We start from the raw sequence: 18,087 nt of genomic DNA, 5'->3' as shown, positions 1-18,087 counted from the left end.
TCCTCCCCAATGTGCTTCTTGGTCATGATGTTTTGTGCAGGAATGTTTTGTTTTCTCTGTGACACAAAACAAACCCTGACTAAGACATCTGACTTTATGAAGTTTTAAACTTTCAAACATAAATTACTAGACCACACCTTCAAAGTCTCGTGGGTCAATAACTGTGAACTTAGAAATCTATACCTGGTGAGCTGGCCGTCAAGATGGAGAATAAATGAAAGCTGTCTATACCCCTGAAAGGACTCAAGGGCCTTTTCTTCACGAGATAGACAGAGATATCAGCCAAGAAATCAAGTGTGAGGTGTGGGTAGAAAAGAAGTGACCAACATGGAAGAGAGACCAGGGTGGCAGCCGCAGCAGTCTGTGGCTAAGTTTGAGCCGTGAAGGCAGCATAAGGAACTATAATCCAATATCCAGCAGTGCTTTGGGCTATTCACCGAAGAAAGCCACTCCCACCAAGTTTAAGCCAACAGGAAGTCTTTATGAGCCAGCCGGCAGCTACAGTGAGTGCTCGAGGTATCAGTGCAGCATTGAGTCTTTCTTAGGATGAGCCTTTGAGCACAAAACTCAGGTCCTGGGTTGACACACTTCAGCTAATAAGAACAGTTAGCCAGAAGCAGGACAATGGAAAAAAAGCAAGGTTAGTACATTTAGAGGTTTCCCAGAACTATCTGGATTTTGATTATTAGGCCTTTGTTTTAGTTTTGCCAGGTGGTGCTGCCTGTGTGCCGAGAGTCTTATAGTCCCAGTGGTACTGCCATTATGGGGTCAATTGTGCTAAGGTCTGGGGTCCTGCTACTACTGGAGATTTTTCAGATAATTTTTTACACTTATTTATTGGAGGGAGGCAAGTATGTGGCATGGGGGACAATGTGTCAAAACCATTCTGTCTGCTATGTGGGTCCCAGGGAACTGAACACTTCAGGTCTTCAGGCATGGCGGCAAGCACCCTTAACACACTGGACCACCTCACAAGCCACATATTTCTAACTTTTTGTATTGTTCCATGTTCAGGGCCATGACATTAGAAATATAGAAAAACCAGGTGGGAGTGGTGGTGCACACCTTTAATCCCAACACTCAGGAGGCAGAGGCATATGGAATGTTCAGAGCCTGAAATTTGATATGTAGATCAGGCTAGCCATGGTTATATTGCAAAAGCTTGTCTTTAAAAAAATAGTTAGAAAATAAAAATAAAAGAAAGGGCAGGAGAGATGGTTGGACAGTTAAAAAGCACTGGCAGCTCTTCCAGAGGACTCTGGTTTGATTCCCAGCACCAACATGGCAGTTTACAACTACCTGGAACTATACTTCTATTCACCTGACTTAATTGTCATCTCTGAGGCCTACTGTCTTATCCGCTAGTCTTGGCTTCATCCTAGAAGCTTCTAGCCTCTGTCCAATCTAATCTACCCTAGAATGCTAGCCTGAGATTTACTGCTGAGTAAGCTTGCCCTTTCTCATTCTTTCTGATCTATCACTGCTTGATTCAGCTCAGTTGTTCTGGCTCAATCCTCTCTCCAAGTGGACTAATTCAATCTGGCGCCTCTTTCTCTTTCTGCCTCCAATGTTTTGCTCTGCTTGGCCTCAAACTACCTCTAGTAATCTGTTCTAATCCACTGGCTCTTTTTCATTCTCTGATTCCTTCTGTTTCCACCTGGATCTAGCTTGTTCTCTCTGCAACCTGCCTCCAATAAGACTGCCTCCTCCCTCCCTCTGCACTGCCTGTAAAGTAGCTTCCCTTTCACTCTCTCTCTCCTCGTGAGACTTGGGCATATCCTATTCTGTCAAATCTTTCTCAGTCACTTTGTCACTTTGATTTGTCACTTTGTCTGCCATTCAATTAGACATCACTTACAAACATAGGTGCTTCCTTCTACAAACTAACTTTACCTTCATTGTTTGGGATTAAAGGTGTGTGCCAAGGGCTGGGCCACGACATGACTAAAAACAGGGTTTTTTTTCTTTTTTTTTTAGTAAATAACACAATCTTGAGGTTCACAATGTGATCAAATACCCTGTAACAGGGATCTAATGCTCTCTTCTGGCCTCTAGGAGCGCCACACATAAACATGGTCCCCAGCCGTATATGCAGGCAAAATACCACTACCCATAAAAATAATGAAAAGTTTAACCCAGAATTCACAGAAACTAAAAGGCGGGTGTTGGGCGGGGTGGGGGGAGATGGAGGAGGCACACTGGTGAAAATGGCTAGAACCAAAATTAGGTCATTTCAGGAGAAAATCTAATGCTGAAAAAGTAACCAACAGAGAGGAAAAATCAAAGGTGTGGCAAGAAAGGAAGAAATGGATGCTTAATGACCAGAAGAGGCAAAGACTTAGCAGGCTGGCAGTGTGGCCCAGGGGCTAAAGGCACTTGCTGCCAAGCCTGACAGCCTGAGTTCGATTCCCAGCATCCACATGATGTCAGGACAGAAATGACTTCCACAAATTGTCCTCTGGCCCCTACATATGCACACCCACATACAGTTAATAACTCTAATAACTGTAAAAGCAAACTACAACTCATTTTAAAAATGAAAACATAATTCACAATATACAGATGTACATGTGAAGCAAAAAAAAAAAAAAAAAAAGACTGTAAGAAAATGTAATGAGTGGCTGTTATCAGAGCACATAAAGGATGGAAGGAGGGATGGAACGAGGGCTTGCCGGCCTCTTATTATCTCTTCCAGCATTCTGAATTAAAAAAAAAAAAAAATCACCCAGAGTCTTGTGTATGCAGACCAAAATGAAGCATTATTTGCTGAGGACGTCCTTCCTTATGTGCTGTTGCTATGGATAAGTTCATGTCTGCTGCCTGGAGCCATTCATTAAGTGGACCCTGGTTGCCTGGGAAACCAGATCTGATACCAAAAGTAATGCCAAGGCTTAGTGCTCAGCAGGCAACCTTTCCGATCTCTCTCATGCTCCTGTGTGATGCTGACAAGCTGAAGGAAGCTCAGCCATGACACTGACTTAGCAGTGACCCGCTTGTCCTCATCCGTGATAAATACGCTCATGAGATGTGGATGGCAGCAACTTGGTAATTGTCATACCACTGTGTGGATAAATACCATCCCCTTTAATCCAGCTTTACATATACAGTGGGGTTCCCATCTAGGGCCTTACTCACTGAGCCCGTCTCCCCAGTCTCTTTCTAAAACAGCATGCATCCTATTTAATGCAAACTTGATTCATTTTAAAGATTCTCTCTCTCTCTCTCTCTCTCTCTCTCTCTCTCTCTCTCTCTCTCTCTCTCTCTCTGTGTGTGTGTGTGTGTGTGTGTGTGTGTCTGTGTGTGTCTGTGTGTGCCTGTGTGTGTAGTGAGTTGTCTGGTGTTGCTATGTACTCAAATGCTAAATTCTTCACCCCAAGATCTGGTTGCTCCAAGATGAGGAGATCCTCACATATTCTAGCTTTTGTTGTGTAAACCTTGAAACACACACACACACACACACACGTTATCCCTGATTGATTAATAAAGATGCCTACAACCTGGGCTGGAAGAAGAAAGGGGTGGAATAAAGTTCCCAGGCTTGGGGTCTCAAGCAGGGACCACAAGGAGAGAAGAAAGAATGAGGAGGAAGAACTCCACGGGGTAGGTGGATCATAAGCACATGGCCAGGAGGGCTGGCCGGATGGAGTGGCACAGCCCAGGCAGACCATGGCAAGTGATATCTTGGGGTTATTGACAGAGAAGTAGACAAACCAGCACAGAGGGTTGGTCTCTGCCCAGCTCTGGTGCTTTAAGGCTTACTATAAATAGAAAGAATTTGTGTCTTTTATTTGGAAACTGAATGATCTAAGGTGGGGTAGAATGCTCCCCTCCCATAAAATTTACCACAATGTGTGTGTGTGTGTGTGTGTGTGTGTGTGCATGTGTGTATATATCTGCCACATATGTATCTGTGTACCCTCAGAGGCCAGAAGAGGATACTGGATTCCCTGAAGCTGTAATTACAGGAGGTTGTAAGCCACCCAGGATGGAATTGGGGAACTGAACTTTCATCTTTTCCCTAACCCTTGAATTAACCAAACTCTCACCCCTTCCTAATCCGAAATCATCCCTCCAGTCCCTCGATTCATTAACATATGGTTTCCAAAGGTACCCAAGAGATGACTCCTCAGGCATTTGCCCTCAAACTTTAACAAGTCGTAACTCTTGGTAGCTAATAGGGACGGGTATGTGATGTTTTTATAGAAAAGAAAAGAAAATGTTAGGAAAAAGCTGACGTCCCGGGTTTAGGCACCAACGATAAGAAAAAGATGAAGGGAGTGGCAGGGACCGATGAAAGAAAAGAGACTTCCTGGGTTTTGACATCAATGTTAGGAAAAGGATGAAGCAAGTGGGGGAAGGGGGGATATGCATGGAGGTGCAGGGGGCAGGATGTCTCTGGGGGACTCATGTTGGGAATCCCTTCCCTCTGAGCGTATAGTACAGAGTAGAGTTTATTCAGGGCATGGGGAGGGGAGTTAAGAGGGTAGTAGAGGCAGAGAGAGAGGAGAAAAGTAGAAAAGCAGAGGAGGCCAGCAATGAGCACATGGAGGCTGGGGGGAAGGGAATGGGAGAGGAAGGGCAAGTGGGGGAGAGCAAGAGTGGGCAAGAGGCCAAGAGGGCAAGAGAGAGGAGGGACAAGCATCCCTCTTTATAGTGTCAGGTAACTGGGGCGGAACATACCTGGCTGTTGCGAGGTAACTGTGGGTCGGGGTTTACAGAATCCCAACAGTATGTTTGTCTCTTCTATAGCAGCTAAGAGCAGGGACAAAGACCTATTCAAGCTGTAAGTTAAGGATGGTGTTTGGAAGGTATTCTGTGGGCTGTGTGTCTAAGCCTGGACTGATGGCCAGTCTTCCAGAGATGGACAAGTTATGTACTCATGTAAAAGGACAAGCAAAGAGAGGTCACAATATTTGAACCACAGAAGAACCTTCACCATTTTTACCCTCCCTAAAGGGTAGTTTTCATGTTTTTGTTTTGTTTCATTTTTTTTTTTTTTTTTTTTTTTTTGAGACAGGCTTTTTTCTCTGTTTCCTTGGCTCTCCCTCTGGAACACACTCTGTAGACCTCAAATTCACAGAGATCTGCCTGCCTCTGCCTCCTGAGATTAAAGGCTTGCATGGGCATCACACAGATTGTAGTTTCCATATTTCTTTCTCTTTTTAAAGATTTATTTCTTTTATGTGTGTGAGTACACTGTAGCTGTCTTCAGACACACCAGGAGAGGGCATCAGATCCCAGTACAGATGGTTGTGAGCCACCAAGTGGTTGCTGGGAATTGAACTCAGGACCTCTGGAAGAGCAGTCAGTGCTCTTAACCACTGAGCCATCTCTCCAGCCCCTAGTTTTCATACTTCAATTAACAGGTTCTTTGTTTATTCCTAGAGGAGACTGGAGGTCTAATTTTGACTTTGTGACCCACATGATCCATGAGAGGGACACTAAGCAGACACTGTGGGTAGTAATCTGACAGGAGTTGTGGGCTGGCAGACTCTCCTAGTTACTAAGGAAACTTAGAAACCCAAGTCGAGGGTGAAAGCCAAGACCAGCTTCTCCAGATTCTTAATTGGTGACTTTGACATACTCGTGCTGGAAGGGACAGCTAGTATCCATCTGCATAGTAAGTCCCTAGAGCAATTCCCTTGACATCTTGACCATATCTACAAACACAAATCCCAGTCCTTTCCTTGCTAGGAAACCACAGGCTCAGGAATAACAAGGTAACTTTTATTCTAATTATATGTTATTTGTTGTATTCTTACAATTTTTGTTTATATAGATGTGTGTGTATGTGTGTGTGTGCACATATGTCATGTGTGTGCAGGTCCCTCAGAGGCCAAAGAAGATCTCCTGAAGCTGGAGTTACAGGAGATTGTGAGATGCCCACTATGGTTGCTGAGAACAAAGGTCCTCTGTAAGAGAAGCAACTTCTTTCTCATAACTGCCAAGCCATCTCTTCAGCACCCTGTTTTCTGTATATTTTTTCTTTAATTTCTTTAAAAAGCCTTTTTGTGTCCACAGGTGTTTTGCCTTCATGGATGTCTGTGTACCATGTGGGTGCGTGCTGCCTGCAGAGGCCAGAAGAGGGCATCACATCCCTTAGAACTGGGTGTTTATAAGCTGCAACGTGGATTCTGGGACTAGAACCCAGGTCCTCTGGAAGAGCAACCAGTGCTCTTAACTGCTGAGCCATCTCTCTAGTACTGTATTTTAGATGATCCAGCATTAGGGGCCTCACTGACCTAAGACTGTCCCTCTTAGCACTCCCATGTTTCTGGAGAGAGCATTTTCATTGTGTTACTCAAATGAAGCATCCACCTGAAGTCCATATTCTACATGTCCTTCTATCTAGCTCTTCCACCACAGGGGCAATTCTTCTCATCTCGACTCATCCAGGACTGAGTACCTTCTTACCAGGATAGCCTCGGCATGGCAGAGGCCAGTGGAATTACTATCAGTGGGTCCTAAGCGTGTTGTCCCACCTTGTCAATTTATGCTTCTTCTCACTCCTGGACACTGATGCATCCTGGTGCTTGATGTACGTCCTCGTGTGATGTGTAACCTCCATTCTGGTCTTACTATTTACTTTACTTACTTAATATTCTATTGCTATGATAAAATGCCATGACCAAGACAATGTGTAAAACTTGTTGAATTGGGCTTACAGTTCCAAAAGGTTAGAGTGCATGATGACAGAGCAAAGGCATGGTGACAGGATCAGCGGAGAGCTCACATCTTGAACCTGGGAGGCAGGGAGTACACTGGGGAATGACTGGAGGATGTTAAAACCAAGCCTACCCCTGTCACACACCTCCTTCAACAAGGCTACACCTCCTAATCCTTCCTAAACAGTTCTACCCATTGTAGACCAACCATTCAAACGTGCACTTATGGGGGCCATTCTTATTCAAGCCACCACAATCTTCTTGGTGCTGTAAGAAGTTGCTCCCCCTTTTGTCACATATATGGTTTGTGCACACTTGATAGCATACATGTAGGCACATGCATGTGCATGGGGGCGGGGTTGGTGTGTAAGCTAGATGTTGATGAGAAGTGTCTTTTTCAATTATTCTCCATCTTATAAGTTAAGGTGGAATCTCTAGCTAACCCTGGACTCACTGATTCAGTCTGTCTAGCTAGTCAACTTGCTCAGGGGATTCTTGTCTTCACCTATGGTGCACTGGGACTACCGATGGGTGACCACATCCACCTGACATTTACGTGGATACTAGGGATCTTAGTTACGGTTATTATTGCTGTACCATATTATTATGCTGCACCATAACCAAAGCAACGTGGGGAGGAAAGGGTTCGTTTGGCTTACACTTCCACATCACAGTCATCACTGAAGAGGTCAGGACAGAAACTCAAGCAGGGCTGCAACCCGGAGGCAGGAGCTGATGCAGAGGCCATGGAGGGTGCTCCTTGCTGGCTTGCTCTTCATGGCTTGCTCAGTCTCCTTTCTTACAGAATCAGGACCACCAGCCAAGGATGGCACCACCCACAACGGGCTGGCCTCACCCATCAAATTACTTATTAAGACAGTGCTCTACAGCCTCGTCATCTTATGAAGAAAGCATTTTCTTGAGGTTCCCTCCTTTCAGAGTCGTCTTGGTGTCAAGTCGACATAAAACTGTCTACCACAGGCTCTCCACTCTGGTTCTCAGGCTTGCGCAGCATTTTGAGTCTCAGTTCCTTCACTGAGTCATTTTTGTAGCTCACAAAGTGCCCTTCCTTGTGGTTGATGTCTATATGCAAGTGAGGGCAGGCACAAGATAAGGCAAGGCTCCTGACTGTTGTGACCCACCATGTGGTTGCTGGGATTTGAACTCAGAACCTCTGGAAGAGCAGTCAGTGCTCTTAACCACTGAGCCATCTCTCCAGCCCGTTTTTTTATGAAGCTGTGGTTGTCCTAGAATTCCCTCTGTCGACCAGGCCTGCCTCCGTTTCCCGAGTGCCAGGATTAAAGGCATGCATTGCCTGACCTGATGTTTTTTAACTGATCTTTCAGTGGTAGTCATTTTCTCTTTTGCTGTCATCATGGTTTCTCTTGTGCCTTTTAAATACATTGTTGTTGTTTAGTATTTACTGAGTAAGGATGGGTGTACCACAGAATGTGTGGCAGCCAGAGGACAACTTTTAGAGCCAGTTCTCTGATTCTACCACGTGGGTCCTGGGGACTAGACTCAAGTTGCCAGGTTTGGCTTCATCTCTGAGAGTGGCTGTCCTCAATGTGACGTGCCTCCCAGAAAGTCTCCCTCTTCTACTCTCCCAACCAAAGACCTGAGGTTACAGCTTTGCATGATAGACCCAAGAGAAATGCCTCCACTGTCACAATTGTGGTCTACAAAAAAGCAGCAGCTAAAGTTAGTGTCTGGAGAAAATAAAGCAGATGTGAAAATGGGATCAGACCTACGGGCAAGAAATCGATTTTGCTTCTACTGATAAAACATCAGTGTCTACCTGTAGATCATTAATAAATGACTGACTATTGACTTTAACTTCCTCACGTCTTCCATGAGACATGGTGTATCTATCAAATCAGTTCCCCTTACACAGACTATGGGCTTATTTTGGTTTTTTGTTTGTTTTCATGAGGAAACAGTACAGATCCCCCCATAACCACTATTTACTGCAGTCCAAACCATGTGCCTGGTCAGAGGGAAGACCAAATGAACGAGCACAAAGCACTGCCCAAGAAATGGAGTTAGTACCTGAGATCAACCATTGGCATTAGAGAAGATGGTTACAGAAGCCAGGGAGGCGAATGAGGGTTGGCTAGCCTGCGGTCAATGGTGGTTCTAAGAGATACCCGTCTTGCCACACACAGAATATTTCCTGGTAAACTCTACATTCTATGCATGAATGTGCATGCAGGGTATGTAAACATGTGGAGGCCAAAAGTCACCATGTGGTACTTTACGCTCCACTTGATTTTTTGAAACATGTTCTCTCACTGAAGCTGGAATTCACTGAGTCCTTCCATCTCCCAGCACTAGGATTTCAGGTGTGTGTACCACCACACTAGCTGGCTTTTTATGTGGCAACTGGGGTTCTAGCTAGATTCAGGTAGGTCTACATGCTTTCATGGCAAGTACTTTACCAGCCCCAACCCCAGTAAATGCTTACGTTGGAATCCTAACCCTCAATGCTGACAGTACTCCAAGAATTGGAAGGTATGTTGTGAAAATGGGGTTGGTACAGACAAGAAAAGACTCCCGATGTAGAAAGACTATCTTGCGTGTTGTATATAGATGCATCATTTGTCAATGAAAAAAATACCTATGTCCTATAATAAAGGGTAGAATAGACATTTGGCAGGCAGGATTCTGGGATAGAGCCAAATACAGACATGGTCCCTGGGAACCAAAGGAGGACACATGGAACCTGAGCAGATAACTGCCACATGGCAAAACTTAGATCAGAATAATTAGGACACTAATTTTATGAGCTAGTCGGAGAATAAACTAAAGCTCATGGGTTAAGGTGTTTGTAAACATATTTTGAATCTCATGGTCCTTATTCTGAGAGCCTGGGGACAAGAGAAAAAAGTTTTTACACCTTACTACATGAGGGCACAAGACAGCCAACTATAAACCAGAAGCTTGTTGCCAGCCAAGGTCAATCTGATGTCAATCTGAACTATGACACTGCCTTATTTTTCCCTTAAATGTTCCTTTTCTTAAAATTTATGTCTATAGACGAGGATGACATTGAAGGTGAAAAGAGAGCATCAGATCCCTTGGAACTAGTGACAGATAACTTTGAGCCTCCTGATGTGGGTGCAGGGAACCAGGAGATGAACTCTAGTCCTTTGAAGGAGCAGTATGAGCTCTTACCTGCCAGGACCTCTCTAGCCCCAGTAACTAAACATGCACAACTACTTACAGCTATACAGTTATAGTGGGGGCCACACCACTGGCACATTTAAAGAGGCCCTTACGCTGGTACTATTTCAGACGTAATACAAATACCTCTTTATCCCACTGCCCTTTTACCTCCTCTGCCCCAGCTTCCAGCAACCAGCTAGGCCCCAGGGACTTGAACTATTGGCACCAAACTCATCCCATTGACAGACTCTAATCATAATCTGTAGAACTGTAATACAAGAACTTAAACATTTCTGAAGTTAAGGTGGGCTGTTTTCATTTCTAAATACCATTGAAAGTTAAGCATTAGTGCTCAGTGGGATAGTTAACACATCATAAACCAGTGTAACAGCTTGTGTTTAAAACCAGTGGAGCTTCCGTGCAAAATGCAGAGCATGTTTCACGTGCTCAAGGCCCTGCATTCATCTTCCCAGCCTGAAGACAAAAGCAAAGCCAAGCTCAAAGCCGTCAAGCAACAAATAATTACTCAAATTACAAAACATTTATCATAACCCCCAAATTTATAAGCACAGCATTCAGTAGAGTAAGGAGCTAAAAACAAAAGATGTTAGAAGAGATACCAAGAAGAATGTATGTGTGGGTAAAGATGTAGGAACAGACAGACTTCAGATTTTAACCTGATAGCAAACCACTGGAAGTTTTTGTGTAGGAAAGTGGCATTATCTGAGAGATTTTAAAGTAGTAGGTTATTTTGTGGGAAATAACCCATATAAAGTAACGGAAGCAAAGTTATCTGCCAAGTATTATACCAAAAGAAAGGGGTAACATATGTTCACTGAAAGACAAACACAAGGCTTTTAATAGCAATTTTATTCATAATGACCATAAACTGGAAACAATCCAAATATTCATCAACAGTGAATGGATCAACTTGTACAATGATTGGACTGTGACACAGAGTGAGAAATGAGTTTACAATTCACACCATGGATTACTATAGCAGACAGAACAAAAGATACACAGTGTATCTAATTCCATTTATACACATTTAAAACAGGCAAAACTAACTGACAGGCAATACAAGTCAGACCAGCAATCATCTCTCTGTGAGAGGCAAAGGGCATCTACTGGAGTAACAGAAATATTTTCTACCTTGATCTGAGTGGTGCATTCATGGGGGAATATAAAAATGCACTGGAGTGGACACTTTAAACTTTTTCTTAATGAAAAAGCAAAGACATATTTAAAGTGATGTAACTAGGGGAATAGAATGAGGACAAGCAGTATGATCTTCAATTAGTTCATCTTCCTCCCATCTGTATGGAGGGATTTGCACTTCTTGAAATCTGGTGAGGCCATGGCCTTACAAAGCCAAACTTTCTCTTCTGTTTTCCCAGAGTGAGCAGTCAACCCCTATTGAGCTTATCTTGTCCTGAGCCCCAGAGTAGGTACGGGCAATTTTAAGCAGGAAACAGTGAACTTTTCCAAAAAGTATTTTAGCTTGCGTTGCACATAGTGTCACAACTACTCAAGTGTGCAACTGTAGAGGAAAGCAGCCATGACAGTTCATAGACAGACATGGCTGTAACTCCTGTAACACTTTCTCAAGAGAAGGATGAGCCAGGACAGACTTGGCCTGTGGGGACAGTAGTCTGCCAGCTCAGACAACTTGTCACAGACAAGCTGTTGGAACAGTAAGCTTTCATAGTTATTCACCTGCTCATGGCAACCTCACCAATCCCGGTGCAGAACTAAAATACTCAACAAACTGCTTAGTGACTATTTGTTAGGCATTCAGGAAGATTGCTACTGGAAGATTAAAAAAAAAATAATGACACAGGGACAAGTTATATTATAGAGAGGTGAAAGTACCCCTTGAGATGAACTGGGAGACAGGACATCTACCCTTTATTAAAGGAGAAAAAAATACTATGCGGTGGCCATTGGCTGCTTTAGACAAAATGTACAAGACATGAATTCAGTATTTGGTTGGTTTCAAGGCAGAAATTATAGAGTATTTATAAAGTACTTACAGTGTAGGATGAATCAACTTTTAAATACGAGATAAAAATGAGAAACCCTCAACCCAAAGGTTGACAAAAACCTAGTCTTACAACAAAGATCAAATGCCAAGACCTCAGAGTGAAGTAGTTAATCAGTGTGACTTCCTAAACTGTAAGTTCAACTAAGAGAATGACACTAGTTTATCTCTTAAGTTGGGAAAAATGGCTCAATAAAAGAGACTAATAAGTATCTGGCTTAAGACTGAAATGTCCCATTTGCCTAGAAATAAAATTCAGATGCATGAAACAAGAAAGGGAGAAAATACGGCAAATCTAAAAGTCCATGTTAGCTCGATGTCATGGGGATGGGGAGGGGGGTGGTTCTCTTTGGGAGATGATGTGGGAATTCCACATGTTAGAATAAATGAGCCGAGGATCTTGAAGACAGAAGGCCTGACTAAGACATCTTTCTCAGAAACAAGTTTACTTACTTTTAAATTCCAGAAGAGCCAGACATCATCTGTAAAGGAAAGTAACCACTAAATAGCATGCCATTTTCTCCTAGGGTTGACGCCTACAAAAGGGAAAATGGACATTAACTCTTTGCAGTATTGTCTTTCTCCACTACTGAATGAAGGTAATTCTTAGATTACTGGATTCAGTTCAATCTAAGCAATTATCCAATGTTTTCCCTCTGTATGTAGGCTCCTTTGGAAATTAAATAAAGACTCTACATTATGAATGTACTTAACACTAGAGAGTAGATTAGTGAGTACACCTAGTTTGAATCTTGACATTACTACTAGTTTACTAGGGTAAATTACAATCTGTTTTCTTAACAACATTCACCTAATATTTGAACCACATGCTAAGCACTGCACTAAATTCAAGAAACACAACAATGGGATTCTGAGTCACAAGTAAGGTGAGTTTCATTTCTTAATTTGTAATACATGTCTAAGAACTAGTCAGGGAACAGGCAGGATGTCTGTGATGGTCAAATGAAGACTGTGAAGGTTTCATAAAAACAAAACAAAACAAAGGAAAACACACAAGTATTTATTTGCCCAAGCATTTGTTCAAATGCCCGGCATTGCACTATTCACTAGAGATGAAACAATGGATTAGACTTCTCTGGTCCAGTCTACAATGACCAACGCACAGTAAGAAATGCTAAGTAGAAAGGACAGGGTGTTTAGCACATGTAGTTAGACACCTGGCCTAAAGGATGCCCTCTTAGATGATATGTAAGTCAAGTTCTGCAAGATGAACAGAAGTTGTTCTATCTACCCTGATGGCAATGAAGGCAGGGAGTGTATGAATGAGCTGACTGGTTTTGGCTTAGGCTAGGACAACTGTAAAGTCATCTGCTGAAGGAAAAGTGAGAGGAAGAGCAGGTTTGGGAGAAAGAGCCAAGATGTGAGGGAGCAGAGTGTTAGCAATTATCAGCAACTAGGATTTAGGAGGAAATCTCAGGAGACGAAAATTTGGAAGCATCTGCATACAGGTGGTAACTGAAGTCACAGAAAGATCAACTAAGGAAGTAATGTAGGAAAATGAGGAAAGGGAGCCTTAAAAGAAAACAAAACAGAACAGCAAACAAAGCAAGCAGACACACTTAAGGAAGAGGTGACTGCAATGACTGGAGCTGGTGTCTCTGCAATGCTCAATGATTTCAAGAAGGGAAAAACACTGATGAAAACACTGAACCTGACTGATCTGCCTGGCAGTATGGGAACCTGGCCAAGCAAATATTTGAACTAGTAGAAATGAGAGAAATGGAAAGGGACAGTTAAGGACACAGAGTTGTTTTAAATGGCACTTATTTTAACTATATTCACCACAGGACCAGTAACAACTATATATTTAAAAAGGAAAAAGAAAAGAAAAAAACTGCCATGCAGCTTAAGTTACTTACAGAAATACAGAAAACAGCAAAACACCTTAAACCAGCGGTTCTCAACCCATGGGTCCTGACCCCTGGGGGGGGGTGTCGAATATCAGACGTCCTGCATATCAGATATTTACAATTCATAACAAAGAGCAAAATTACAGTTATGAAGTAGCAATGAAATAACTTTATGGCTGGGGGTCACAACATGATGAACTATATTAGAAAGGTTAAGAACCACTGCCTTAAACAGAGAAACAAAAAATAAGACTAGTTACAGCAAACTATTGCTGAGGGTCAATTGAAAAATCCTTAGCTTATTTATATCTCCCCCATATTCACACAGTGGTTACATGACACAAACTAATCTTATTATCACCTTAAGCAAAACACAAGAACTTGATAGAATGCACAAGATATTAATATTTAGGGGACTAGAAAATAGAAGCAGCTTTCAGGACTTCCAATCATTCTCTCAAATAGTAAAAGTATTTGAAGTGTTTGCTGTGAAAGGTAATACACAAAGCTACCAGGAAAGAACCAGTAGACTTCTGTTTTCCAGGTACTTAAGCTTATTCTTTGATAAGCAAAATGTCAATCTGACACTCGCTTTTCCTCTCAACTGTTGGAACTCGGCTTCCCTATCAAGTATACATCAGCTTCCACTGGAGATTTTCTGTCCTTTGAAATAAGATGATGTGTACCTGGTGGGGGAGGGGTGCTGGCATTTGGGGGGAAATGGATGATTCTTTATGGCATCAGGCTGTCTGAACACCATGGAAGGAGAAATCTTGGCTTACATGCCAGCACAACTCTCCAGTAAAGTAACCACAAAGGTGTCCCTAACACTTCCTAGCACTCCCAGGAAGCTAGGGTTTCTACCTTTGGTTGAGAGCCACTGATCTAACTGGTTCTTAGACTCTGTGTGGCTTAGGCATCGTTCCTTCCAAATTCTTGGTTGTGATCAGGTTCCTTGAACGAGCAACACGACAACGTGCTGCAGCATTTAAGACAGAACGCAGCACATCAGCTTGTAAACTGAACTTAAGGATGAGTTACAAATCCGGTGCTGCTTTTAGATCAGGTTTACATGTTGAGCTTTACCTTAAGATGGACTTTCCCCTCAGTTAACATCATTATAGCACAAAACCAATGTCTCTAGAAACAGGAATTACTAAAGTCTGTGTGTGGATAAGGTTGCTTCTTGAGATTGAAGTATTTTTACTTGTGCACTGTCTTAACTACTCAGTGTGTAAGACAGTTCTAAATTCTAAAGTAAATCCATTTCCTGCAGCTAACAAAATCTGACACATTTCAAAATAGTCTCCTGTAAGCATAGTTTCTTCATAAAACCCATGCATAACTCCTCATCCTGAAGTGTAAAAGTCTTTCCTCCCTTACTGTTTGGATAAGGCCAAAGTTCTGTCTAGAGCAGAAAAAAAAAAAAAAAAAAAAAAAAAAAAGAAAGAAAAGAAAAGAAAAAAGAAAAAAAATTTACTGGCTGGCAGTGATCAAGATTCCATACTTACCATGGTCCTTTGATAGACGAGCTGAAAAAATTGCCCCAGCTGTGAAAAAATAAGGAGCAAACCACCAATAATCGCTTATTCTTAATTCCTGACAGTAAGAAACCTCCATCTATAATGTCACCATCAACTGGGTAGGTGAGAATGGGGGTTTTATTTACTTCAGACTCAGAAATATGCTTTAAAAATAATCTTAAGTTCTGTTAGCTAGACAAAATACCTCCACTGTGTACATGCTATTCCTTTGTCAGAAACTTAATTTGATATGGGTTTCTGTAAACTGACTAAATACACTTTTAAGGAGTTGGTCGCATCAAACCATGTGTCACGATTTCCACTGTGTCAAAATAAGAGCTGAAACTTTTGGCATACGTCTTTAGAGCATTTTAAAACCAGACTTCTAGTTCAACTTACAATATCAATACTAAATTTGTTGAAAATCAGTTATAATAAAAGTAAAAGGCAACGACTTTTCCATTAAACTAAGTCTTTTAAAGGTGGTGTCCTTATGTTTCAGTTCCTTGTTGCCAAATGAGATGGGGAAAGAAAGGCAACTCATCAGAAAGACTTCAGTGTTTATCAATTTGGAACATCTGTAGTAAGTTCAAGGCTTTCCAACCGTCCAAGTGAGAAAATTCGAAAGAACTCAAAACTAATTTTCCCTTTTCAAACTGACGTCTTCTTGTAGCACAAGACGGATGGCTTACGAATCATTTCTTTCTCTCACAAGATCATCCCAACGAGGATCCATTTCAGTTGTGGCAACACGGAACAGTGCTTGGAGATGCTCATCCGTCAGTGGCTGGCTCAACGTGTGCTGGTTTCGAGTTAAGTACGCAAAAGCCTTATCACAGATTTGGTTACTATCAAACAAGGAAGCCACCTTATAGGCAACCCCTTTGATAATTGGGTAAGCTTCGCCAGACAGTCCGGCATAGAACTGTCCCAAGTCTTTGACTCTGTATTCATTCCACAGGTCAGTGTTCTCCTGAAGCTTTGTGAGCTCCACTCTTACAGAAATCGGTGCGTATTCCGGTTTAAAGCTAAACGGATTTGAGAAAAGTTCTAAGTCCTTCTTAATGAATCTGAGGTCCTTAAAATGTCTCTCAAAATCTTTCTGTAGGCGCGAGATCACCATTTGATACCTGTCAGGATCAAATATTTTTTGATCGTCCTTGAACTGCTGTTTAAGTTCATCAACGATTATGCTGAAGGCAGGAAAGTCTGTTAGATTTACTTCCTCCATATGTCTCTGAAGGGAACTCAGCTTACCCTCGAAGGTACAGATTCGTTCAAAGGCAGCAGCTGCAAAGACTTTACTGATTTGCAGTTCTTCACTGATCTCTCGAAGATAATCCATAATATCTACCAAAAAACCAAAATCACAAAGCCACTGCTTGTCTGAGAAATGAACTGTTGTTGCCCCCACTGACACCAAGAATGCCTCAATTTCTTTCCTTAGTGAAAATATTAGTTTTAACGTTTTGCCTCTTCTCAGCCAGTTGTTCAAACACCGCCCATTAACTCTTTCCCCATGCTCTGATTCAGACTCAGTTAGTAAAGGCTGAAACTCCGGTCGCCTAACACCTCTGGTCTTAATCATAACTACCCATTCTGATATGGTATTTATGATCTGATTAATATCAACATCATAAGAACTCAACAGTTCCAAGTGAAGAAATCCCGAATAGTGGATAACGTTCCAACAGTTGGGACTCACAGCCTTTTCTCTCATGTAGGAGACCAGTCCGGAGTTCTCGCCAATCATCCTCAAGGTGTGGGTCGTGGTCAGTCCAACCATTCGCTGTAGGCTAAGCCCCGCCGTTTGCAGGGCCTCCAGAATCGCCGACATGAGAGCCCCAACACTGAAGTGATGAGTCAGGTTGATAATCGTCAGAAGATCTTCTTGCACCTCCAGGTCACGGCCGACGCCACGGATGAAGACCAGCAGGTAGTTCTCATAGGCCACAAAAGCCTGGTCATCCAAAGCAAGGGAATAGGCCTTAAAGTCCCTGGCTCGGTTAAACAGCTGGCTACGGAGGTTGCTGTCAATGCTCAGAATCCTCTGCTGTGTGATCTCTGGAGATAAATCAATGCCTTCCAGGACGCCGATGTGATCCGGTAGTACCTCTCTCAGCAACACCTCCATGCACTGGTGTACGAAGTCACCCTCACCCCAGCCGCGACCCTTCAAGGCCAAGAAGCGGCAGAGGCCGAGGCCTGCCCGCGTCGCTCTCTCCTCCGGAGTAAGCACGGCGGCCAAAGACATGTCGCCCTGCCGCAGACGTTCCACCAGGGCCGCGCGTTCCTCGTCCCCTACAAACCGTTCGTAGAATTCGTGTTCGGCCTCGTAGTGGCGCCTCACGTCGCGTTCCCGAGTCGAGGCGACCAGGCGGTGACACACCAGGCACAGGGCCCCGTCACCCTCCGCAGGCTCCACCACCAGGTAACGCTGGGTCCACTCGGGCCGGAAAACCAGAGCTTCATCGACTTCCATTCTGATCCTCTTGGGCGTCATCCACATTCTGCGGAGGCCACGGGATAACGCCGAGCTCTGAGGCCGCAGCAAACGGGGAGGAGCCCGACGAACGCCAAGCACCCCCTGGGTTCTGCGCCAGATCACCCGAGCAGGGGTGCACCAGCCTCCGCCACGGCACCTGCGTTCCTATTGGCTAGAGATTTCGTATTCCCTCAGCTCTCAGAAATGAGCCAATAGGAAGAGCAGACCGTGAACTTTGACGCGCAAGCGCGTTGCCTTCTAGCCTGATGGGCAGCCGCTGTTTAGGGCGGGACAGACACCCCAGGAACTGACGTATGAAGGCGCTTGACTGGCATCC

The 18,087-nt window shown here is 43.4% G+C and overlaps 1 protein-coding gene across 2 annotated transcripts; it reads right to left on the bottom strand.

Moving 5' to 3' along the window:
- Nucleotides 1–10,700: 10,700 nt before the first annotated feature.
- Nucleotides 10,701–17,830, bottom strand: EPM2AIP1 (EPM2A interacting protein 1). Of its 2 annotated transcripts, none has more exons than XM_080934408.1 (2): nt 13,752–17,830; nt 10,701–12,407 (listed from the first exon to the last, which is right to left on the bottom strand). In XM_080934408.1, exon 1 carries the CDS (start codon nt 17,772–17,774, stop codon nt 15,954–15,956), a length of 1,821 nt encoding a protein of 606 aa, XP_080790534.1. In that variant the 5' UTR covers nt 17,775–17,830; the 3' UTR covers nt 10,701–12,407; nt 13,752–15,953. The 2 variants fall into 2 exon arrangements, with proteins under 2 accessions (XP_080790534.1, XP_080790535.1); XM_080934409.1 differs by having other exon boundaries at nt 10,701–12,353.
- Between the last annotated feature and the right edge of the window lie 257 nt (nt 17,831–18,087).

This window comes from Micromys minutus (genome assembly GCF_963924665.1).
Source record: "Micromys minutus genome assembly, chromosome: 21".
NCBI lineage: Eukaryota > Metazoa > Chordata > Mammalia > Rodentia > Muridae > Micromys > Micromys minutus.
This window is presented reverse-complemented; position numbering and strand designations above follow the sequence as displayed.

What these genes read in the sequence shown, in the direction of transcription:
- EPM2AIP1 (XM_080934408.1), bottom strand. Translation starts at nt 17,774, where the DNA reads ATGTGGATGACGCCCAAGAGGATCAGAATGGAAGTCGATGAAGCTCTG.